The sequence below is a fragment of the Pleurodeles waltl genome, chromosome 7 (genome assembly GCF_031143425.1).
Source record: "Pleurodeles waltl isolate 20211129_DDA chromosome 7, aPleWal1.hap1.20221129, whole genome shotgun sequence".
Lineage (NCBI taxonomy): Eukaryota > Metazoa > Chordata > Amphibia > Caudata > Salamandridae > Pleurodeles > Pleurodeles waltl.
Window position 1 is genome coordinate 1049095531 of NC_090446.1, and position 21478 is coordinate 1049117008.

The 21478-nt window shown below is 46.5% G+C and overlaps 1 protein-coding gene across 6 annotated transcripts in view; it reads left to right on the plus strand.

Moving 5' to 3' along the window:
* Window positions 1-21478, plus strand: part of BPTF (bromodomain PHD finger transcription factor) — a 1198927-nt gene that overhangs the window by 718891 nt on the left and 458558 nt on the right. For all 6 annotated transcript variants that reach the window (XM_069199907.1, XM_069199908.1, XM_069199910.1 and 3 more), the window contains one exon: window positions 15986-16137. In XM_069199907.1, the coding sequence (XP_069056008.1) occupies window positions 15986-16137 (152 nt within the window). The remainder of the gene's footprint in view (window positions 1-15985; window positions 16138-21478) is intronic.

Consider the following 21478-nt stretch of genomic DNA (forward strand, 5'->3'; position numbering starts at 1 on the left):
ACCGCTAGAGTGACCCCCGGGTCCCTCCATTGTTTTCTACCTGAAACCCGACGCCTGCTTTGCACACTGAACCCGGCTGCCCTGTGCCGCTGAGGGTGTGTTTTGTGTGCCTACCTGTGTCCCCCCCCCCCCCCCATTGCTCTACAAACCCCCCCTAGTCTGCCCCCGAGGACGCAGGTACTTACCTGCTGGCAGACTGGAACCGGAGCACCCCTGTTCTCCAAAGGGGCCTATGTGTTTTGGGCACCTCTTTGACCTCTGCACCTGACCGGCCCTGAGCTGCTGGGGTTGCCTAGAACCCCCAACGGTGGGCTGCCTATGCCCCAAACTTGAGACTTGTAAGTGTTTTACTTATCTCCTAATCTAACCTTTACATACGTCCCCCAGGAACTGTTGATTTTTGCACTGTGTCCACTTTGAAAATAGCTTATTGCCATTTTTACAAAGATTGTACATGATATTGTTTTCATTCAAAGTTCCTAAAGTATCTAAGTGAAGTACCTTACATTTAAAGTGTTTGATGTAAATCTTGAACCTATGATTCTTAAAATAAACTAAGAAAATATATTTTTCAATATAAAAACCTATTGGCCTGGAGTAAGTCTTTGAGTGTGTGTTCCTCATTTATTGCCTGTGTGTGTACAGCAAATGCTTAACACAACCCTCTGATAAGCCTACTGCTCGACCACACTACCACAAAATAGAGCATTAGAATTATCTAATTTTGACACTATCTTACCTCAAAGGGGAACCCTTGCACTCTGTGCACACTATTTCGTACTTTGAAGTAGTATATACAGAGCCAACTTCCTACACCGATCAAAAGCCTTTTTGGTGTCGATAGATAGAAAGAGAGCCGGTTTTGTAGTGCATGAAGCGTTGTCAGTCATATGAAGGAACCACTATATAGCAAAAGCTTCTCTGATGTAAAATCAGCCTGGTTTAGGTCAGAGAGACCCTTCATACCCCCTTCGCTGTCAGGCCTTTTCCCCCTCCTCTGCCGAGCCTTTTTTTGGCTATTTGGGGCAGTTTGCGCTTAGGCCCTCATAACTTTTTGTTCACATAAGCTACCCACACCAAATTTGCGTCCTTTTTTTCCAACATCCTAGGGATTCTAGAGGTACCCAGACTTTGTGGGTTCCCGCGAAGGGGACCAAGAAATTAGCCAAAATACAGTGAAAATTGTTTTTAAAAAATGGGGGAAAAGGGCTGCAGAAAGCAGCTCGTGGTTTTTCCCCTGAAAATGGCATCAACAAAGGGTTTGCGGTGGCAAGATCACCATCTTCCCAGCTTTCAGGAACAGGCAGACTTGAACTGGAAAACCCAATTTTTCAATACAATTTTGACAATTTACTGGGACATACCCCATTTTTACTATTTTTTGTGCTTTCAGCCTCCTTCCTGTTAGTGACCAAAATGGGTGAGAAACCAATGCTGTATCCCAGAAAGCTAAACATTTTTTACACACTGCCTTACATTTGGAAGGAAAAAATGTAGAGAAAGACAAGGGGCAATAACACTTGGTTCGATGGCATCTGTCGCTGTAGATACACATGTTTTGCAATAGCTCGCCATCTGGTGTTGGGCCGGAGTGTTACAAGTTGTTTTTCTTCGAAGAAGTCTTTCGAGTCACGGGACCGAGTGACTCCTCCTTTTGTCTCCATTGCGCATGGGCGTCGACTCCATCTTCGATTGTTTTTTTTCCGCCATCGGGTTCGGACGTGTTCCTGTCGCTCCGAGTTTCGGAACGGAAAATTAGCTAATTTCGGAAGATTTTCGTCGGTATTGTTGCGTTCGGGATCGGCGTACTTAGATTCAACACCGCATCGAAGATCGAAGAGCTCCGGTGCCCTTCGGGGTAGTTTTTCGATCCCCCGTCGGGGCCTGGTCGGCCCGACCGCGTGCTGAAGAACGCCGATGGAACGGACCCCGTTCCGTTTCTGCCCCAAATGCCACAATAAATACCCCTATACAGACCAACACTTGGTCTGTAACCTGTGCCTGTCACCTGAGCACAGTGAAGACACCTGTGAGGCCTGTCGTGCGTTCCGGTCCCGAAAGACACTCCGAGACCGTCGAGCCAGAAGACTTCAGATGGCGTCCGCGCCGACAGCCCACCGAGAGTTCGAGGAGCAGGAAGAGGAAGGTACCTTCTCGATCCAAGAATCGGACTCCGAAGGATTCGACGATACACAAACCGTGAGTAAGACGTCGAAAACCACACAGAGGAAAATTTACAAGGCCCAGGGGACGCCACTGCCATCAGGCCATGGCTCCACCCATAAATTCGGTGACCGACCGTCGGCACCGAAAAAGGCCCAAACAGTGCCGAGATCGTCCGACTCCGGTCGAGACACTGGCACGCAGCCTTCTCGGGACCGAGAAAGTGCTGGAGACAAGCCTCGACACCGAGATGCCGGTGTGGACACGGCTCGACGCCGAGACAGCGGCACCGAAGAAGATCGACGCCGAGAGGTTTCGGCCCCGAAAAAGAAAAAAGTCACCTCGGAGCCGAAAAAACACGCAGACAAGGTTTCGGTGCCGAAACAAACTGCAAGCGACCCAGCTTCAGGCTCTTATACAGAAGAGCACTCGCTAACCTCCCAAATGCAAAAGCATAGGTTTGAGGAAGAGCTACAATCAACTGATGTGGACCATACGCAAAAGCGTATCTTCATACAGCAGGGGACAGGAAAAATAAGCACCCTTCCCCCCATTAGAAGAAAGAGAAGGTTGGAGTTCCAAACTGAACAGACACCACAACCAAAAGTGGTGAAAAGAGTTACCCCACCACCCTCTCCTCCGCCCGTGCTTAACGTCTCACCAGCACGAACTCCATCACACTCCCCAGCTCACACCACCATAAGCCAGGGTGACCAAGATCAAGACGCATGGGACCTATACGACGCCCCAGTGTCAGATAACAGTCCGGAGGCATACCCTACGAAGCCATCTCCACCAGAAGACAGCACCGCGTATTCTCAAGTGGTGGCTAGAGCAGCACAATTTCACAACGTAAGCCTCCACTCAGAACAGGTCGAGGATGATTTTTTATTCAACACACTCTCCTCCACCCACAGCTCATACCAAAGCCTGCCTATGCTCCCTGGTATGCTCCGGCACGCGAAAGAAATCTTTAAGGAGCCGGTCAAAAGTAGGGCAATCACACCAAGGGTGGAAAAAAAGTATAAGGCGCCTCCTACAGACCCGGTTTTCATCACTACACAGCTGCCACCAGACTCTGTCGTTGTAGGAGCAGCTAGGAAAAGGGCCAACTCTCACACATCTGGAGATGCACCACCCCCAGATAAAGAAAGCCGCAAGTTAGATGCAGCTGGTAAAAGAGTCGCAGCACAAGCTGCAAACCAGTGGCGCATTGCGAACTCCCAGGCACTACTTGCGCGCCATGACAGAGCCCACTGGGACGAGATGCAACATCTCATTGAACATCTGCCCAAGGACTTACAAAATAGGGCAAAACAAGTGGTTGAGGAGGGACAGACCATTTCCAACAACCAGATCCGCTCCTCCATGGACGCAGCCGATACAGCTGCACGGACAATTAATACATCTGTAACTATCAGAAGGCATGCATGGCTCCGAACGTCTGGATTTAAACCAGAGATTCAACAAGCAGTTCTCAATATGCCTTTTAATGAAAAAGAACTGTTCGGTCCAGAAGTGGACACAGCGATTGAGAAACTCAAAAAAGATACGGACACTGCCAAAGCCATGGGCGCACTCTACTCCCCGCAGAGCAGAGGGAATTACAGCACATTCCGTAAAACACCCTTTCGAGGGGGGTTTCGGGGTCAGAGCACACAAGCCAGCACCTCACAAGCAACACCGTCCAGTTACCAGGGACAGTATAGAGGAGGTTTTCGGGGACAATATAGAGGAGGGCAATTCCCTAGAAATAGAGGAAGATTTCAGAGCCCCAAAACCCCTACTACTAAACAGTGACTCACATGTCACTCACCCCCTCCACACAACACCAGTGGGGGGAAGAATAAGTCATTATTACAAAGCATGGGAGGAAATCACTACAGACACTTGGGTTCTAGCAATTATCCAACATGGTTATTGCATAGAATTTCTACAATTCCCTCCAAACATACCACCAAAAGCACAAAATTTGACAACACACCATTCCAATCTCCTGGAGATAGAAGTGCAGGCACTATTGCAAAAGAATGCAATCGAATTAGTGCCAAACACACAAATAAACACAGGAGTTTACTCACTGTACTTTCTGATACCAAAGAAGGACAAAACGCTGAGACCAATCCTAGACCTCAGAGTAGTGAACACTTTCATCAAATCAGACCACTTTCACATGGTCACACTACAAGAAGTATTGCCATTGCTAAAACTACACGACTACATGGCAACTTTAGACCTCAAGGATGCTTATTTCCATATACCAATACACCCATCGCACAGGAAATACCTAAGGTTTGTATTCAAGGGAATACATTACCAATTCAAGGTACTGCCTTTCGGATTAACTACCGCACCAAGAGTCTTTACCAAGTGTCTAGCGGTAGTCGCTGCACACATAAGAAGGCAGCAAATACATGTGTTCCCATATCTAGACGACTGGCTAATCAAGGCCCATTCGTTAATACAGTGCTCAAATCACACAAATCATATCATACAAACCCTCTTCAAACTAGGGTTCACCGTCAATTTCACAAAATCCTGCCGCGCAAGGTACAACAATACCTAGGAGCCATAATAGACACATCAAAAGGAGTAGCCACTCCAAGTCCACAAAGAATTCGAAATTTCAACACCATCATACAACGCATGTATCCAACTCAAAGAATACACGCAAAGATGGTACTACAACTCCTAGGCATGATGTCTTCATGCATAGCCATTGTCCCAAACGCAAGACTGCACATGAGGCCCTTACAACAGTGCCTAGCATCACAATGGTCACAAGCACAGGGTCACCTTCTAGATCTGGTGTTAATAGACCGCCAAACTTACCTCTCGCTTCTGTGGTGGAACAACATAAATTTAAACAAAGGGCGGCCTTTCCAAGACCCAGTGCCACAATACGTAATAACAACAGATGCTTCCATGACAGGGTGGGGAGCACACCTCGATCAACACAGCATACAAGGACAATGGAACGTACATCAAACAAAACTGCATATAAATCACCTAGAACTTCTAGCAGTTTTTCAAGCACTAAAAGCTTTCCAACCAATCATAGTTCACAAATACATTCTCGTCAAAACAGACAACATGACAACAATGTATTATCTAAACAAGCAAGGGGGGACGCACTCCACGCAGTTAAGCCTGCTAGCACAAAAGATTTGGCGTTGGGCAATTCACAACCAAATTCGCCTAATAGCACAATTTATACCAGGGATCCAAAATCAACTCGCAGACAATCTCTCTCGAGATCACCAACAGGTCCACGAATGGGAAATTCACCCCCAAATCCTGAACACTTATTTCAAATTCTGGGGAACACCTCAGATAGACTTGTTTGCGACAAGGGAGAACGCAAAATGCCAACACTTCGCATCCAGATACCCACACAAACAGTCCCAAGGCAATGCCCTATGGATGAACTGGTCAGGGATATTTGCTTACGCTTTTCCTCCTCTCCCTCTCCTTCCTTACCTGGTAAACAAACTCAGTCAAAACAAACTCAAACTCATATTGATAGCACCAACTTGGGCAAGGCAACCCTGGTACACAACGCTGCTAGACCTATCAGTAGTACCCTGCATCAAATTGCCCAACAGGCCAGATCTGTTGACACAGCACAACCAAAAGATCAGACACCCAGATCCAGCATCGCTGAATCTAGCAATCTGGCTCCTGAAATCCTAGAATTCGGGCACTTACAACTTACCCAAGAATGTATGGAAGTCATAAAACAAGCCAGAAGGCCATCCACCAGGCACTGCTATGCAAGTAAATGGAAGAGGTTTGTTTGCTACTGCCATATTAATCAAATACAACCATTACACACAACTCCAGAACATGTAGTGGGTTACTTGCTTCACTTACAAAAATCTAACCTGGCTTTCTCTTCCATTAAAATACACCTTGCAGCAATATCTGCATACCTGCAGACTACCTATTCAACTTCCCTATATAAGATACCAGTCATTAAAGCATTCATGGAGGGCCTTAGGAGAATTATACCACCAAGAACACCTCCTGTTCCTTCATGGAACCTAAATGTTGTCCTAACTAGACTTATGGGTCCACCTTTTGAACCCATGCACTCCTGCGACATACAGTTCCTAACCTGGAAGGTGGCATTTCTCATCGCCATTACTTCCCTAAGAAGAGTAAGCGAGATTCAAGCGTTTACAATACAGGAACCTTTTATACAACTACACAAGAATAAGGTCGTCCTAAGGACCAATCCTAAATTTTTGCCAAAGGTTATTTCACCGTTCCATCTAAATCAAACAGTGGAACTTCCAGTGTTCTTTCCACAGCCAGATACCGTAGCTGAAAGGGCACTACATACATTAGATGTCAAAAGAGCATTGATGTATTACATTGACAGAACAAAAAACATCAGAAAGACTAAACAACTATTTATTGCATTTCAAAAACCTCATGCAGGAAACCCAATATCAAAACAAGGTATAGCCAGATGGATAGTTAAATGCATCCAAATCTGCTATCTCAACCTTAAATAGGTGCATACTTAGTCACTCCATTGCATGGGCACTATTACTACAATTCAACTCCTACCTCACCCTCTGCTGGGAAAAACAATCGAAGATGGAGTCGACGCCCATGCGCAATGGAGACAAAAGGAGGAGTCACTCGGTCCCGTGACTCGAAAGACTTCTTCGAAGAAAAACAACTTGTAACACTCCGGCCCAACACCAGATGGCGAGCTATTGCAAAACATGCGAATCTACTGCGACTGATGCCACGAACAGATGTACACTGGGTAAGTGACATTTTCATTTTTCTATTCTGTGTTCCCCCACGTCTCCCTATAAAAATGGTACCTCACCATGGCCCAAAACACAACGTGGACACATCACTTTTTTTTTTTTTTTTTTACAGAAAACAGAGGTGTTTTTTACAGAGTGCCTACCTGTGGATTTTGGCCTGTACCTCAGCCGGCACCTGGGGAAACCTAGCAAACCAGCGCATTTTTGAAAACTAGACACCTAGGGGAATCCAAGATGGGGTGACTTGTGGGGCTCTGACCAGGTTCTGTTACCCAGAATCCTTTACAAACCTCAAAATTTGGCCAAAAAAACACTTTTTCCTCACATTTCGGCGACAGAATGTTCTGGAATCTGACAGGAGCCACAAATTTCCTTCCACCCAGCGTTCCCCAAGTCTCCTGATATAAATGGTACCTCACTTGTGTGGGTAGGCCTAGCGCCCACGAAGGGAAATGGCCCAAAACACAACGTGGACACATCCCATTTTTTCCACAGAAAAGAGGTGTTTTTTAGAAAGTGACTACCTGTGGAAATAATTACAAAATTACAAACACAAAAGCTCTAACTAAGTACATGACAGAAATGCCGACCATGAAACTGAACACATGAAAATACAAAACAGGCATTTTACACTCATGGTTGTTCCCAGCTATTCTTCTGGGTGTGGTAATTCTTGAAACAACCACCCACACTCAGCCCAGGCTTTGAAGGACAATCTGGGCAGTACATTCGAGTCTCCCTCCGGATACCTATTCGAAAACACACTCTACATATCTTAAATGGAGGCAGAAGGGGGCAGAAATGGCCACACAAACATGCCCCCAAATAGGAGCGACCCTTGCCCAAGGGGCCGCTCCCGAAACACAAACTTCACAGAAAACAAACAAAAAAGAAAATCCCTGGTGTCTAATGGGCATTCAGCAGGAATGCTCGAAGAGACACCGGGGGAAAAGAAAAGCCTTTCCTTTACCTCGGTGCCTTTGTCCCAAACCCCCACCCCCCCTACCCGCCGGAGGAGAAACTCACCTGTTTCTCCCTTTGTCGCACTGGAAGCAAATGGCTTCCAGTGCGACCGGCACTGTGTAATGATCTCAGTGCGCAATTGCGCGCTGACGTCATTACAGGGGGGTGGAGGGGCGGAGGTGGAAGGGAAGGGCTTCCCCTTCCATCCCTGCCTTTGGGGTATGGCGCTCCCTCTGGGCTCTGTGCCAGGGACGTAATGGTTACGTCCTGGGCACGCGAGCACTGTGCCTCAGGACGTAACCATTACGTCCTGGGCACAGAAGGGATTAAATAGGCATCAGTCCACTATGACCATGAAGAGTTTGCCATTTATGTTTAAAATTCAGATGGGTCTGTAAGAGGAGCAAACAGTAGAAAATTAGTTTTTACTGCTTTGCACGTGGATCCAGTGAGCACTCTGGATTCTCCAAAAGAGTAGTATAGATGTGCAAAGAGTGGAGCCAATAGAGGGCTAACGTTGTTGTTGAAGGGTGGCGTGAGGCCACCCGATGCGGGAGCTTTTACCGAGTTAGAGCTGAGCTATTCCTGCTAGAACTTCATCTGTTTAGATGTTTAATTCAAGGGAGGCTGCTTTTTAAGGTGTGAGCTGTGCAGTGTTAGCTGCGGAGACAAACAGGCCATCTGCTTCCAGATCCATTCTCTCCATAGAGTACAAATCTGTATAAAACAGTTCAAATACCCTTGCTATGTCCTCCTGTTGGCGTATCTGCCACCTGGATCATTAATCAGCCGTATCCTATTCTTGTGTATCTTAGCACATAATTTGCTTGCGAGATTCAGCCTACTTTATTGCACCTGGTGTTGGGTTTCACCCTTACACGGAGGAGGGCATACTTTACTTTGATTTGTTTTTTGACAATCATCAGTTGTCTTTATATCCCCATAACACCATTATATGTGTCTCTTATTTATGGGTCTTTTCCCCGCCCCTCCATTGAAGACTAGTTTCCCATCTATCGCTGTTAAATCATGCAGAGATAGCTATAAAGGCACCCTGATTACTGCCTTAGTTGTTTTACAGAGCATAGTAATTGGGGTGTAAGTAATATTGTTAGTTTGCATGAATTGTTAAATCATCTTCCTTATCTCTGTCTGGACTATTGTGCTCCCCAAAAGTCTATTATTGAGCTTCCATAAACGCCTGGAGGAAGGGTATTGAGGTACTTTACTTGCAGTTGAATAATCAGATAAGGCTGATGTCCCATTCCCTGCATGGGTGACAGCTGTCTGTATTTGGTTGGGGTGTGAGGGGTCTAAATGATAATATTGTCTTGTGTTGGTCTGCCTCGATGGCAAGTACAAAGAATAGTCTCTCAATGAAGGATTCATGGATCTTTTGATGTCTGACAGGCCGTTATCATCCAGCCATCACAGCCCTTTGGAAGGAAAAGGCCCCAATTTGGCTTGTTCTTTGAGCTGATTTATCTAGTGTTGGGTCAAGGATGAGGCTGAAGTCCCCTCTGAGCAGGTAGTCCCTTTCTGGGGAATGTTATGACTAGGAAGAGGATATTGTTTTGGATGTTGTGGGGACCACATGTTTGCATAGTCAGGTGGTGATAATCGCCGGTCCTTTGGGAACCCCCAATTTTGTAGGTCACCCACAATGTTGTATTGTAGGTAGGCTGCTTTCTGCTTGGCTTCTGATAGTGGTGTAGAGATAGGTACCATTCTCCGGCAGCCTGGTGAGCTTGGTTCAGAAATAATCTGTGTCTGATACTTGTGTCCCCCTGCCTTGGCTTTGCTTATCTCCAAGAGGGGCACCAATGCTTGTGTCCAGGAAAATGTAGGAAACTTAGAATGTTAATGTCTTACTGCGTAAGTGGGTTTTCAGTGCTCACCAGTGTCCGGAGGGGGAAGTGGTTCAGTGCATAAAGGTCCCTCTGGATGAGATAAAGTTCATTCAGGCCAGTCCCTATATTGTGGATCTCTAAGCAGGAACCTACAGCTTCCCAAACAGCTACACTTCTGGTGTCAGTGGATGGGCCTGACCCCCACCGCATCTATATTCTAAAAATTAGGTTTAATAGCAGATGGTGTAATGCCTGTCTCTCAGGTTCTGCCTCGGCACTGTTCCCTGTTCCCCATCAAACATGTTGTCTCTCAGGTTCTGCCTCAGCACTGTGCCCTGTTCCCCATCGACCATGTCGTGCCCTGCTCCACATCGACCATGTCGTGCCCTGCTCCACATCGACCATGTCGTGCCCTGCTCCACATCGACCATGTCGTGCCCTGCTCCACATCGACCATGTCGTGCCCTGCTCCACATCGACCATGTCGTGCCCTGCTCCACATCGACCATGTCGTGCCCTGCTCCACATAGACCATGTCGTGCCCTGCTCCACATAGACCATGTCGTGCCCTGCTCCACATAGACCATGTCGTGCCCTGATCCACATAGACCATGTCGTGCCCTGATCCACATAGACCATGTCGTGCCCTGATCCACATAGACCATGTCGTGCCCTGATCCACATAGACCATGTCGTGCCCTGATCCACATAGACCATGTCGTGCCCTGATCCACATAGACCATGTCGTGCCCTGATCCACATAGACCATGTCGTGCCCTGATCCACATAGACCATGTCGTGCCCTGATCCACATCGACCATGTCGTGCCCTGATCCACATCGACCATGTCGTGCCCTGATCCACATGGGTGATGGTGTCCACTGAGTCTCAGGGCCCATCTTTTTGAGAAGAGGCGGTGTTGGTGGGGCCTTTTCAGGTTGGAGGTTCTCACGTATTGTGAAAGTTGGGGTTCTGAATTTCCTTATGGGCTGTTCTGCTGACGGCAGCCTCCATCTTGTATTCAGCTGGCGGCTCTGTCGGCTTCAGGCTGAGATAGTTGAGGCCGCCCCCTGGGAAGAAGTGCAGAGGAGTCCCTGCTAATTAGGTGGTATTCATGTATTCAGTGGGGCCTAGTGGAACCCAGTTGGTTTAGCCAGGACTGCAAACTGATGGGGTCGTGAGCTGGGCCGTGAGGAGTAGTTCCTATATGGATGGTTGATCGGGTAAATGTAGGAAGGTTAAAAAGGATGATAGAAAACCTGAACTGTTGCCACACACAATATGACCTTGAAATGCACTTTTTGAAAAAGTTAATCGATCTGTTCCTACCGATGCCATTTGTGATGCCTCAGTGTAGGACCTTAATTTAGTGCTCCCTTTCCTCATCTGTTCCCCGTTTGAACCAGTGCACAGCTGCTCTCTCTGCCTGTTTACACTAATTACGACATTCCTCATAACGATCATATCAGCTGCCTTGTGAGTGAATTACAGGCTTTATCAGCAGCCATACAGCCCCTTCTTTCTGGGCAAGGTAGGACAAAAGTGGAATTTCTCACAAAGGTTGTCATGCCTTTCCACATCTGTCACACTGCCAACTTCTTTCTGGAAGAAAGAATACATCCTTGACCCAAAAAGGGCCAGAGCTTTTAAACCTAGTGAACAATAGAACATCAGATGGATGATCACCTCTTCGTAGAGTTCTTTGTGGCAAAAAAAGGAAAATCTGTTAAAAAAAAGAACCCTCTTTAGATGGATTCTTATATGTTTTAAGACCTGTTATACACTGGCCAAAAAACAGCAACCAGAAGGCCTTTGTGCTCATTCTTGCCAAGCCAAAGCTGCTACCATCACACTGGTGCATGATGTGCCAATCTTGGACATTTGTCAGGTTTCTATATGGATGACTCTCCACACATTCACAAAGCTGTCTGGATAGCCAGGTCTGGAGGAGGGGCATTTTACCCATTCTGTCCTACAGGATTTTCCACAGACGGATCACCTGGAAATGCACTGGTTTGGTATCTGTTCACAACGCGTGGAATCTGTTGTTAGAAGTATCCATCAGAAGAACAAGTTACTTACCTTAACTAACTTCCGGTTGGATACTGTAACTGATGATTTTTTTAACAACCCACCCACCACGCTATTCTGTGAAATGAACTCAAGGTTCCAATATAGAGATCTGCACACTGGCACAATATGAATATCGAAGTCTCTGCCTCTGACATGGTAGATATGTATCGCAAAGAAATTGATGTCAGCCCACGGAGATGGTGGCTATGTAGGGGCCCTGATGACCTATCTCAGTTTAGGATGAACCGGACATGGAGCCTCACAATGCCACCTACCAGTTGTCGAAGGATTTGCTGAGAATTTTCCAGATCAAGTCTGGTGCCTCGAGACAGTCACAAGCAGAGGAATCTGCATTTGGAGTACTCACCTTTAAGACCATTACCAAAGGTAAGTAACTTAGTCATTGTGTCTCACTGTTTTCCCCCACATCCTGCAGTCAACGGAATTAATGTGGCTAGTTTTACTCTGAAATTAAATTAGCTTGTATTTATAGGATAGTTCTGTATTGCTTCTATCAGTACATGCCTAATTGGCAGTATTGGAAATCCACCTTTTTCTGCCTTTTGATGGACCCTATATGTTTTCTGGCATTGAACTCTTTGCACTTTACCCCTGCTAACCAGTAATGAACTGCCTGTGTTCCTCTTTTCAACATGGTCAAATTGGCATGCTCCTAATTGGTATATTTAACCTATTTATAAGTCCCTAGTATACAATACAAAATGTACTCAGTGCCTGGAAGGTAAATGCCATTATTGGACTACAGCACCTATTGTTCCAGTTCTTTTTAGTAGCAGTGCAAAAATGACTTCATACCTTCAATTGCAGTATGACTGTAACCGCAAAGCGTGCACAGTGAACAGTCATACCTTTTTTGACAGGTCAAAACCTTCTGATTAAATATTAATAAGGCTCTCTTATGTAGATCTTGTAGCCCACAAAATCGCAGGTGCATGATATTTAAAAGTATGACATATAGAATTTTAATGGCCTTAAAAAGACCTCCACCACAAAGCTATTTTCAATGTGGCAGGACTAGCTGTCCTCTGTGGATAACCAAAGTACAGATTAAAGTATTAATACGGTATCGCGAACGTGCGACCAGTTAGAAAAATAAAGTTTTCTTTAGTAGTTATTAAATCTCCAAATCAGTTGAGAAGTTGGATTTTAATAAATATTATGGAAAAGTAACAGTTAGAATGCTAACTTTTCCTTGTGTGAAATTCTTGGAGGCTTATTTGCTTTGACTCTCCAGCTCCTCCCAGCCAGTGATTAGCCCTGAGTAGATGTGAAAGCGATGTAACATTCCTGCCAAGAGTACATAGTACGGTGACCTGAATAGACAGAAATTACTCCTCTTAACTTGACAGAATATACAGGGTAGGGCTGTAGACAGTTCTTCTGGGTTCACATGTAACACTTGGGGTGCACTTGAAAGGGAGACCAGAATATCAAGAATGTGTGGCTGTCGACCTGCTTGTTTGGCACCAGACTTCTGTGTTTGGTATTGTAGTGTAGCCATGTTAAGTATAGCTTTGTGCACGTTAGTTTAATATACTAGGCTGCTGTGCATTTTGCCCTAGATATATTTTATTCAGCTTCGCACTGTTATTTTACAATAACCAGTTTTTACGGTCTCGTTTTAATTTCTTCTATCACACTGTTTAGCTTAGTTCAGCACTGTGTTCTCATATATAATGCATTCTTGATCGCTCTGTGCTTCAGTCAAGGCTACAGTCTGGTACATTGCCGGTAAACGTGGTAGAAGTTTAGTCTCCAGCATTCGTAGAAAATACACATCCTTACGTAGGGACATTTTCATAGAACATTTGCGTGTTAGTTATAAAAATACTTTCTAGTCCTTCTACACGTCACAAGGGAGATTCCAGATAGAGACCCACAACTGTATGCTGAATGCCCGTTGCAGATGCTGATGCAGATTACAGGCCTTTGCTCAGGCATGAGGGTCGATGTCCTCCTAGGGGAACCTGAAAGGCAGGCTTAGAGCTTAAGATGCTGTGCTCGAAAATATAACCTAGAGAGAGAATAACCTATCAGCACAATGATAGCTTTATTCTTGTGCTTCACTCTCATTGTCACTATTTTAATATTACTGTGTTGTGTAGTTCTGGTTATTGCAGCTCAGTCTTTGCTATCTAAAGTGCAGTTGTTTTATTAAACCAATCTTTAAAACTTATACTGCCTTTAGTCATTTATATATGAGACCGCACTGTGTATGAGAGAACCGGTTGTGACCTGAGTGACCACGACTTCCCTGAGAAGTACTGAGATGTCATGCGCTCGGCTGCCCAATTGTCTCTACCATTTGGGAGAGATGAGGCACTACTAGATAGCCGGAGCAAGAACCCGGATTTGGGGTGACAAGCGTCATCTACCGTGGGATAGACTCAGTCCCCCACATAGTGGACGATCTTGTTGCTCAAAATTCAATAGTCTCCTTAGGATAATGAGAGCCTACGCGACAGTATTGTTGTGGGTACTGGATTTAAGGGTTGTATGTGTAAGGACACTGGGATTACCATAGTACACTCCCCACACACAGCCTAAATTTAGTGTGGCTGAAGATGTTTGCCATCATGAAAATGCAGTAATGCATTGCATTTTAGGCTGGTTTATAGCAAGTAAAGTTACATAGCTGACTGCTGGCAACTGGACTACATCCTGCTGTTGGCTTCTGGCTTGACACCCTCTGCGTCTCTTAGTGCCTCCCTTGAGGTCCTGAGAGACTTTAGATGTGTTCTCTTGTGGTTGATAGGAGCTTTAATGACTACGGCAGAAGGTAAATTCTTTGTGTAGGACAAATTTGGTGGTTCTATCTAATATGCGCTCCATCACTGTCAGCTTCTAATTGGACTTAGGTCCTAGCTACTGCAGCCCTTGACTATTATTGGTGCTTTGTATTTTTTTGGCACTATTTCTACTTTAATAATTCATATCACCAGTTCCCATTCTTGGATTTTTGGGATTTGTAAGCCTGTCTGCTCTGTGCCATAGCTCCCAGGGGGTTGAGCCCAGGTTAATTTAATGATTCTGAGAGCTCTCTGTGAAACGCTTTGTGAGTATTCTAGAAGTGGGTAGTTACACCCATTCCAAGTAGTAATGTTTCTTAACTCCATCTTACGATCTACATTGTTTCAATAAATTCAAATTCACAGCAGACTTTTAGTTCTCAAACTGTAATTATGCTTGTTCAGCAGAATTAATGATTTTTAGAAATACCTTTACTGGTGTTCAAGAAACCAGAAAGATAAACAATAGAAAAGGAAATACCTTAACCTTCTCTGATACTTTGAGCCTTAACAAGGCTCTGTAGAGAGATGCTGCCCGTAGTGTAAATGATAGTTTTCCCAAACTCTGTGGATGATAGCAATGGGCCATAAAATTGTCGTCTGGTAGTACCCCAGACTTGCCCAATGGCGATTGTGAGGGTTGTTTTATCCTCTATGCACTAGTTTAATCTCCTGAAGCTTGCCAGAGTGCCGGGTAGGGATATTTTGGCCTTCCCTGACGCTCTCAACTCATAGACCCCGGCCTCACCAAAGGGCTGGGCTATGGTGTATTGTTATCTTATCTCATCAACCCTCTCCGATCTCCAAAACATAGTGTGGCATCTGACACTGTCCTGTTATCGCCACTGCATTTTTCAGCATTTCCCTTAGAAATTTAGTTTCGGTTCTGTTTGAGAACAATAGGAAAAAGTAACCAGTCAAGGGTTTTCTTTGTATTATTTGAATTTTTCAATGTTCCCAAGGAGACTGAATGATCTTTAGCTAATGCTTGTGTGTAAAATAGCTTCATCTTTGCCTTTTTGTTAAAAAAAGTTACTGGACAAACAGGAAAAGGTAATAAATGATTAGTTTTCATTCATTTTCTAACAAATTTGATTTTATCATAGTGATTGTTATGTTATTTGCAAAGTTTGATGCAGATTGGTCAGGAGGTGTTGGGGATTGGATGCTGGAGATGCTGCTTTTCGTATAGTGTGCATTTGATGCATGCAACAGTACAGTTATCACTTACATTAATTACTCTTGATGCTATGTATATGAATATTTACAGAATATTTTATCTGATTTCTATCAATTTACATTGACATATTTACTCCATTTTATCCTTTTTGTTTTTCAGGTGTAGTTCAGGTCCAGCAGAAGGTATTGGGCATAATCCCATCCTGTACATCAAATCAACAAACATTTACCTCTTTCCAGCCAAGGACCACAAATGTACACATTAGGCCGCATACAACAGGCACAGTAGGCACCACAACTACTACTCAGCAGGTAATTGTTTTCTTAGTCATAAATGTTTCAGGAATGGAAAATTTACTGGCTACTGATTCTCCTTACATGCTTGCTCATTCATGGTACTTGGTTTGTACCAGAGTTTCACCTCCCAAGAGTGCAGTTCCTTTATTGTCTAAACCTGTCTCTTTTACAGTTGTTGGTGAAAGCAAGCGTCAAGGAGACCAGTTTTTCTGGGACTTACCAGATATAACAATTAACTCTGGGAACTGACATCAATCGTAGTGCAAGACATGCAACAGTTAAGACAAAGGGTAGATTTGATACCATTTGAGGGGCATTTGACTGTTATGAAAGGAAGAATGCGGTCTCGCATCCTATATGCTAGGTATTCCATAAAATGACTTAATCACCAGACCCATTCAGAGACTGCACTTACCTTATAACGACAGATTAGTGGGAGGTAAATTATGGGAGTTCAACTATTATTGCACAAGTCATGTTCCAGTGGAATCATACTGTCAAAATTATTAGCTCCAGAAATATGTTGGACTCAAAAGAACGTTCGAACCTCTGCCTACTCTAAGATGTCCCTAACTTGGACACTGGACAGGTATTCCTACCTCTGGTCTGATTCTCTGCCTCCCAGGTCAGAATATAAATTGCTGCAAAGCTCCTCCTCTGCCCAGAACTGTACCTGCCAGGCCCATTAGTAGGTCACTGTCTGCAGTCTCGCCATATGGAAGAGATCATTCTCAAAATGCAGTTGTTGTGCTCTTTGATGAAGGAAGCTGGCCTGGTGTGTAGTGAGCACCTATGGTCATATCACCCTCTAACAGGTATCCCCTATTAGGGAGGTGTAGTCGGTGTCTAGGAAGCCAGACTCTCTAGAGGTAGCTGTGGATGAGTAATCTAGGAGATGTGCAAAGCTTATGCAATACCACATAGAGCCACACAGCACTCACACATATGAAAGAACCACACAGTGTTACAAAAATAAAGGTACTTTATTTTAGTGACACAGATACTAGAATACTATATTGGCAATACTCTACTAGCTGGTGAGTAAACACACTATTATATACACTTAAGGTTTCAGAAATGAGCATAGAAAGTAATAGAAAACAGTGCAATAACAATAGAGAATGGTGACCCTAGAGGGAGTCCAAACCATATGCCAAAAAAATGGAATGTGAATGATGGACCCCCACCCAGGTAAGTGGAATCTGTAGAGGGGAGCTGGAGGAACTAGGAACCCCAAAAGGTAATGGACCAGCGTGCCCTCCAGCGACCAGGAGAGAAAGTTTTCCAAACTCACAGAGGAACTTTGTGACAGGACTATGCAAGACCCAAGCAAGAATGCAAGAAACATAAGATGGATTCAGGCAGATGAGGACTTGCAAATGAAGGGGACCAAGTCCATTTCCAGTTGAAGTGTCCGGTTGGGGCAGGACCCACTAACCACTCTTCTGGAGATACAGGACCAGGTTGATGGTGAATACCAGGAGTCGGCGATGCAGTACAGGAGCAGAGGAAGAGTTCCAGAAGTGATGCAGTCGATGTCCCACATTGGAAGAAGAGTTGCAGTCCGTCAGTGGTGTGGAAAAACCACCAACAAGGCTGGGTAAAGGCAAGCGTTTCAGGTGAAAATTTGCAGAGCTGGTGGGGACCAGGAAGGTCCGAGGAGAATCAACTCAAGGAGAGGAGTCCCAGGTGTCCCCCAGCAGTCAGGAGAGCAAGAAGTCGTGGATGCAGACCCCACAGGCAGCAGGCACAGGAGTCGCAGTGAGGCCCCCTCATCACACTTGAAAGGAGTCCTGCGTCGCCGGAGCAGCAAGCAGGAGACCACGCATTGCAGTGAGGACTGCTGGATGCCTGGGCCACACGGAAGCTGAAGATCCCTTGGCAAAAGAGCCAAGAAGCCTTGGTAGCTTCAAAAGTCGCGGTGCACAGGGGTACTGTTCTGCAAGGAGACGCAAAGACTCACCACCACCAAAGTTGGACAGCTAGTAGAAGGGACCAAGGGGACAACTCAAGACCACCACGTGTTGCAGGATCCACGCAGAGTTGCAGGAGAGAGGATCCATGCGGCAGGTCGTCATTGCAGTTGGTGCAGGGCAGTGACTCCTTCAGACCAAGGGACATTCCTTCTTGCTTCTGGGTGCAGACTGAAGACTTGCCGCCCTCACAGCCAGGGAAATGTTGCAGTTGCTGGAAGGAGCCAGAGAAATAATGTTGCATAGCGGTCATCGCTGGAGCTGCAGATTGTGGGTTCCTGTGAAGTCCAGTTGTGGTTCCAGTGGCCAGAAGTCTAAGTAAATGTTGCTGAGGAGTCCTGCTGGAATCTTGCACGTCGAATCTAAGAATCCACCCAAGAGGGAGACCCTGTATAGCCCTAAAAGGACAATAGTTCACCTAGCAGCTGACCACCTATCACGAGGGGGCTATTATGTCACCTGCCTGAGCTGGCAACTCGGATGCTCCCATAGGCTTTTGCCCACGTTGGAATCAAGTGGCGACCTGTAGGAGCTCTAGGCACCACCTCTTAGATGGCGATGGACAGGGGATCGGTAACTCCCCTTTCCATTGTCCAGTTTCAGGCTAGAGCAGGGACTTGGGGTCCCTGAACCGCTGCAGAGTGGTTTATGCAAGGAGGGCACAAAATGTGCCCTTCAAAGCATACCAGTGGCTTAGGAAAGCTACCCCTCCCAAGCCACTTGTAGGAAACTGGCCCTTGTTGCAGTTACCCCCCACTTGTTGCCTGATATTGATGCTGACTTGACTGGAGAGTGTGCTGGGATCCTGCTAACCAGGCCCCAGCACCACTGTTCTTTCCCTAAAAATGTACCATTGTTTCCACATTTGGCACACCTCTGGCATACAGTTAAGTCCCTTGTGAAAGGTACCATAGATACCAAGGGCCCTGTGACTAGGGACGGTCCCTAAGGGCTGCAGCATGTGTTGTGCCACCCAAAAGGACCCCTCACCTATAACATGCACACTGCCGGTGTGTAGATTGTGTGTGTTAGAGGGGAGAAAAAGGCAAAATAGACATGGCATTCCCCTCATGATGCAATGCATACAAAACAATGCCTGTAGCATAGGTAAGTCACCCCTGTAGCAGGCCTTACAGCCCTAAGGCAGGGTGCACTATACCACAGGCAAGGGCGTACCTGCATGAGTACTATGCCCCTACAGTGTCTAAGTTAATTCTTAGACATTGTAAGTGCAGTGTGGCCATATTAAGTATATGGTCTGGGAGTTGATGCCAGTGTTGGATTTATTAAAGAATGCACACAGAGGGCATCTTAGAGATGCCCCCTGTATTTTACCCAATCCTTCAGTGCAGGACTGACTGGTCTGGGCCAGCCTGCACAGAGAGACGAGACCCCCTGGGGTGAGATCCTTTGTGCTCTTTGGGGCCCAAAACAAAGCCTGCACTAGCAGAGGTGCTTCATACCTCCCCCCTGCAGGAACCGTAACACCTAGTGGTGAGCCTTAAAGGCTCAGGCCTTGTGTTACAATGCCCCAGGGCATACCAGCTAGTGGAGATGCCCAGCCCCCAGACAAAGCCCCTACTTTTGGCGGCAAGTCCAGAGGGATAATTAGGAAAAACATGGAGGAGTCACCGCCTCAGCCAGGACCACCCCTAAGGTGTCCAGAGCTGAAGTGACCCCCTCCTTGCAGAATCCTCCATCTTGGTTTGGAGGCTTAGGTCCATTAGGGATAGGAATGTGCTCCCCTCCCCAAAGGGAGTGAGCACAAGGAGGGTGTGGCCACCCTCAGGGACAGTAGCCATTGGCTACTTCCCTCCGACCCCTAAAACGCCCCTAAATCTTGTATTTAAGGGCTTCCTGAACCAAGCTAGTCAGATTCCACACAACCTCACAAGAAGGAGGACTGCTTAGCGGAAACCCCTGCAGAGAATTAAAGGAGACGACCACTGTCTTGGCCTCAGCTCTATCAGCCTGTCTCCTGCTTCAAAGAACCTGCAGCAGAAAAGCGACGCATGCTGTAGGTCCAGCAACCTCTGAAAAACCTCCAGAGGACTGCCTGTATCACAGAGGGTCAAGAACTCCTGTGATCAGCGGCCCTGCTCAAAAACGAACAGAAAAAGAAACCTCTTCTGAAGGACTCCAACCTCAATCCATAAGCGTGAGTCCTAAACACTCTGCACCCAAGGCCCAAGTCCAGGTGGCCCAACTGACTAGAGAGGACCCCCAGGTGACGGCGACCAAGTGCCCACCCTGGGTTGACCTCTTCACCCCTCCATGACGATGCCTGCAGAGGGAATCCTGAGGACCCCCCCCCCCCCCTGACCACGACTGACCTGGACGCAGATAACCGACTCCAAAGGACCCGCGGCCCCAGGCCTTGGAGAAATCGACACCTGGTGCAGCAATGATCAACAGGCAGCCCTCTTCCCTGTCCAACTGGTGATGTGTCCAAGACCCCCCCCTGGACCTCGCCTGCAGCGCCTGAGTGACCCCCGGGTCCCTCATAGCGTTACATTGGAAACCCGGCGCCCTGTTTGCACCCTGCACCCGGCCGCCCCCTGCTCCGCTCAGGGTGTGGGATTGGTGCCTACTTGGGGCCCCTCCAGTGCTCCTCTAATCCCCCCTCCGAGCCGCGGGTACTTAACTGCCAGCAGACCGAATTCCGAGTACCCCCAGTCTCCATAGGAGCCAAAGTTAAAATTGCTCAACTTTGACCTCTGCACCCAGCCGGCCCCATGTTGCTGGTGGTGGGTGTTTTGGTTTGACTTGGACCCCCAATGGGGGACTACCTATAACCTGGAGACTGGAACAGTAAATTGTGTATTTACCTCTAAAACTGTACTTTTTCTTCCCCCAGGAACTGTTCTGAAAATGCAGTGTCCACTTTTAAAATAGATATTCTCTGTTTTCTGAAAAACTGTGTTCGATGGCATCTGTCGCTGTAGATACGCATGTTTTGCATAGCTCGCCATCTGGTGTTGGGCCGGAGTGTTACAAGTTGTTTTTCTTCGAAGAAGTCTTTCGAGTCACGGGACCGAGAGACTCCTCCTTTTTTCTCCATTGCGCATGGGCGTCGACTCCATCTTCGATTGTTTTTTTTTTTTCCGCCATCGGGTTCGGACGTGTTCCTGTCGCTCCGAGTTTCGGAACGGAAAGATAGCTAATTTCGGAAGATTTTCGTCGGTATTGTTGCGTTCGGGATCGGCGTAGTTAGATTCAACACCGCGTCTAAGATCGAAGAGCTCCGGTGCCCTTTGGGGTAATTTTTTCGATCCCCCGTCGGGGCCTGGTCGGCCCGACCGCGTGCAGAAGAACGCCGATGGAACGGACCCCGTTCCGTTTCTGTCCCAAATGCCACAATAAATACCCCTATACAGACCAAC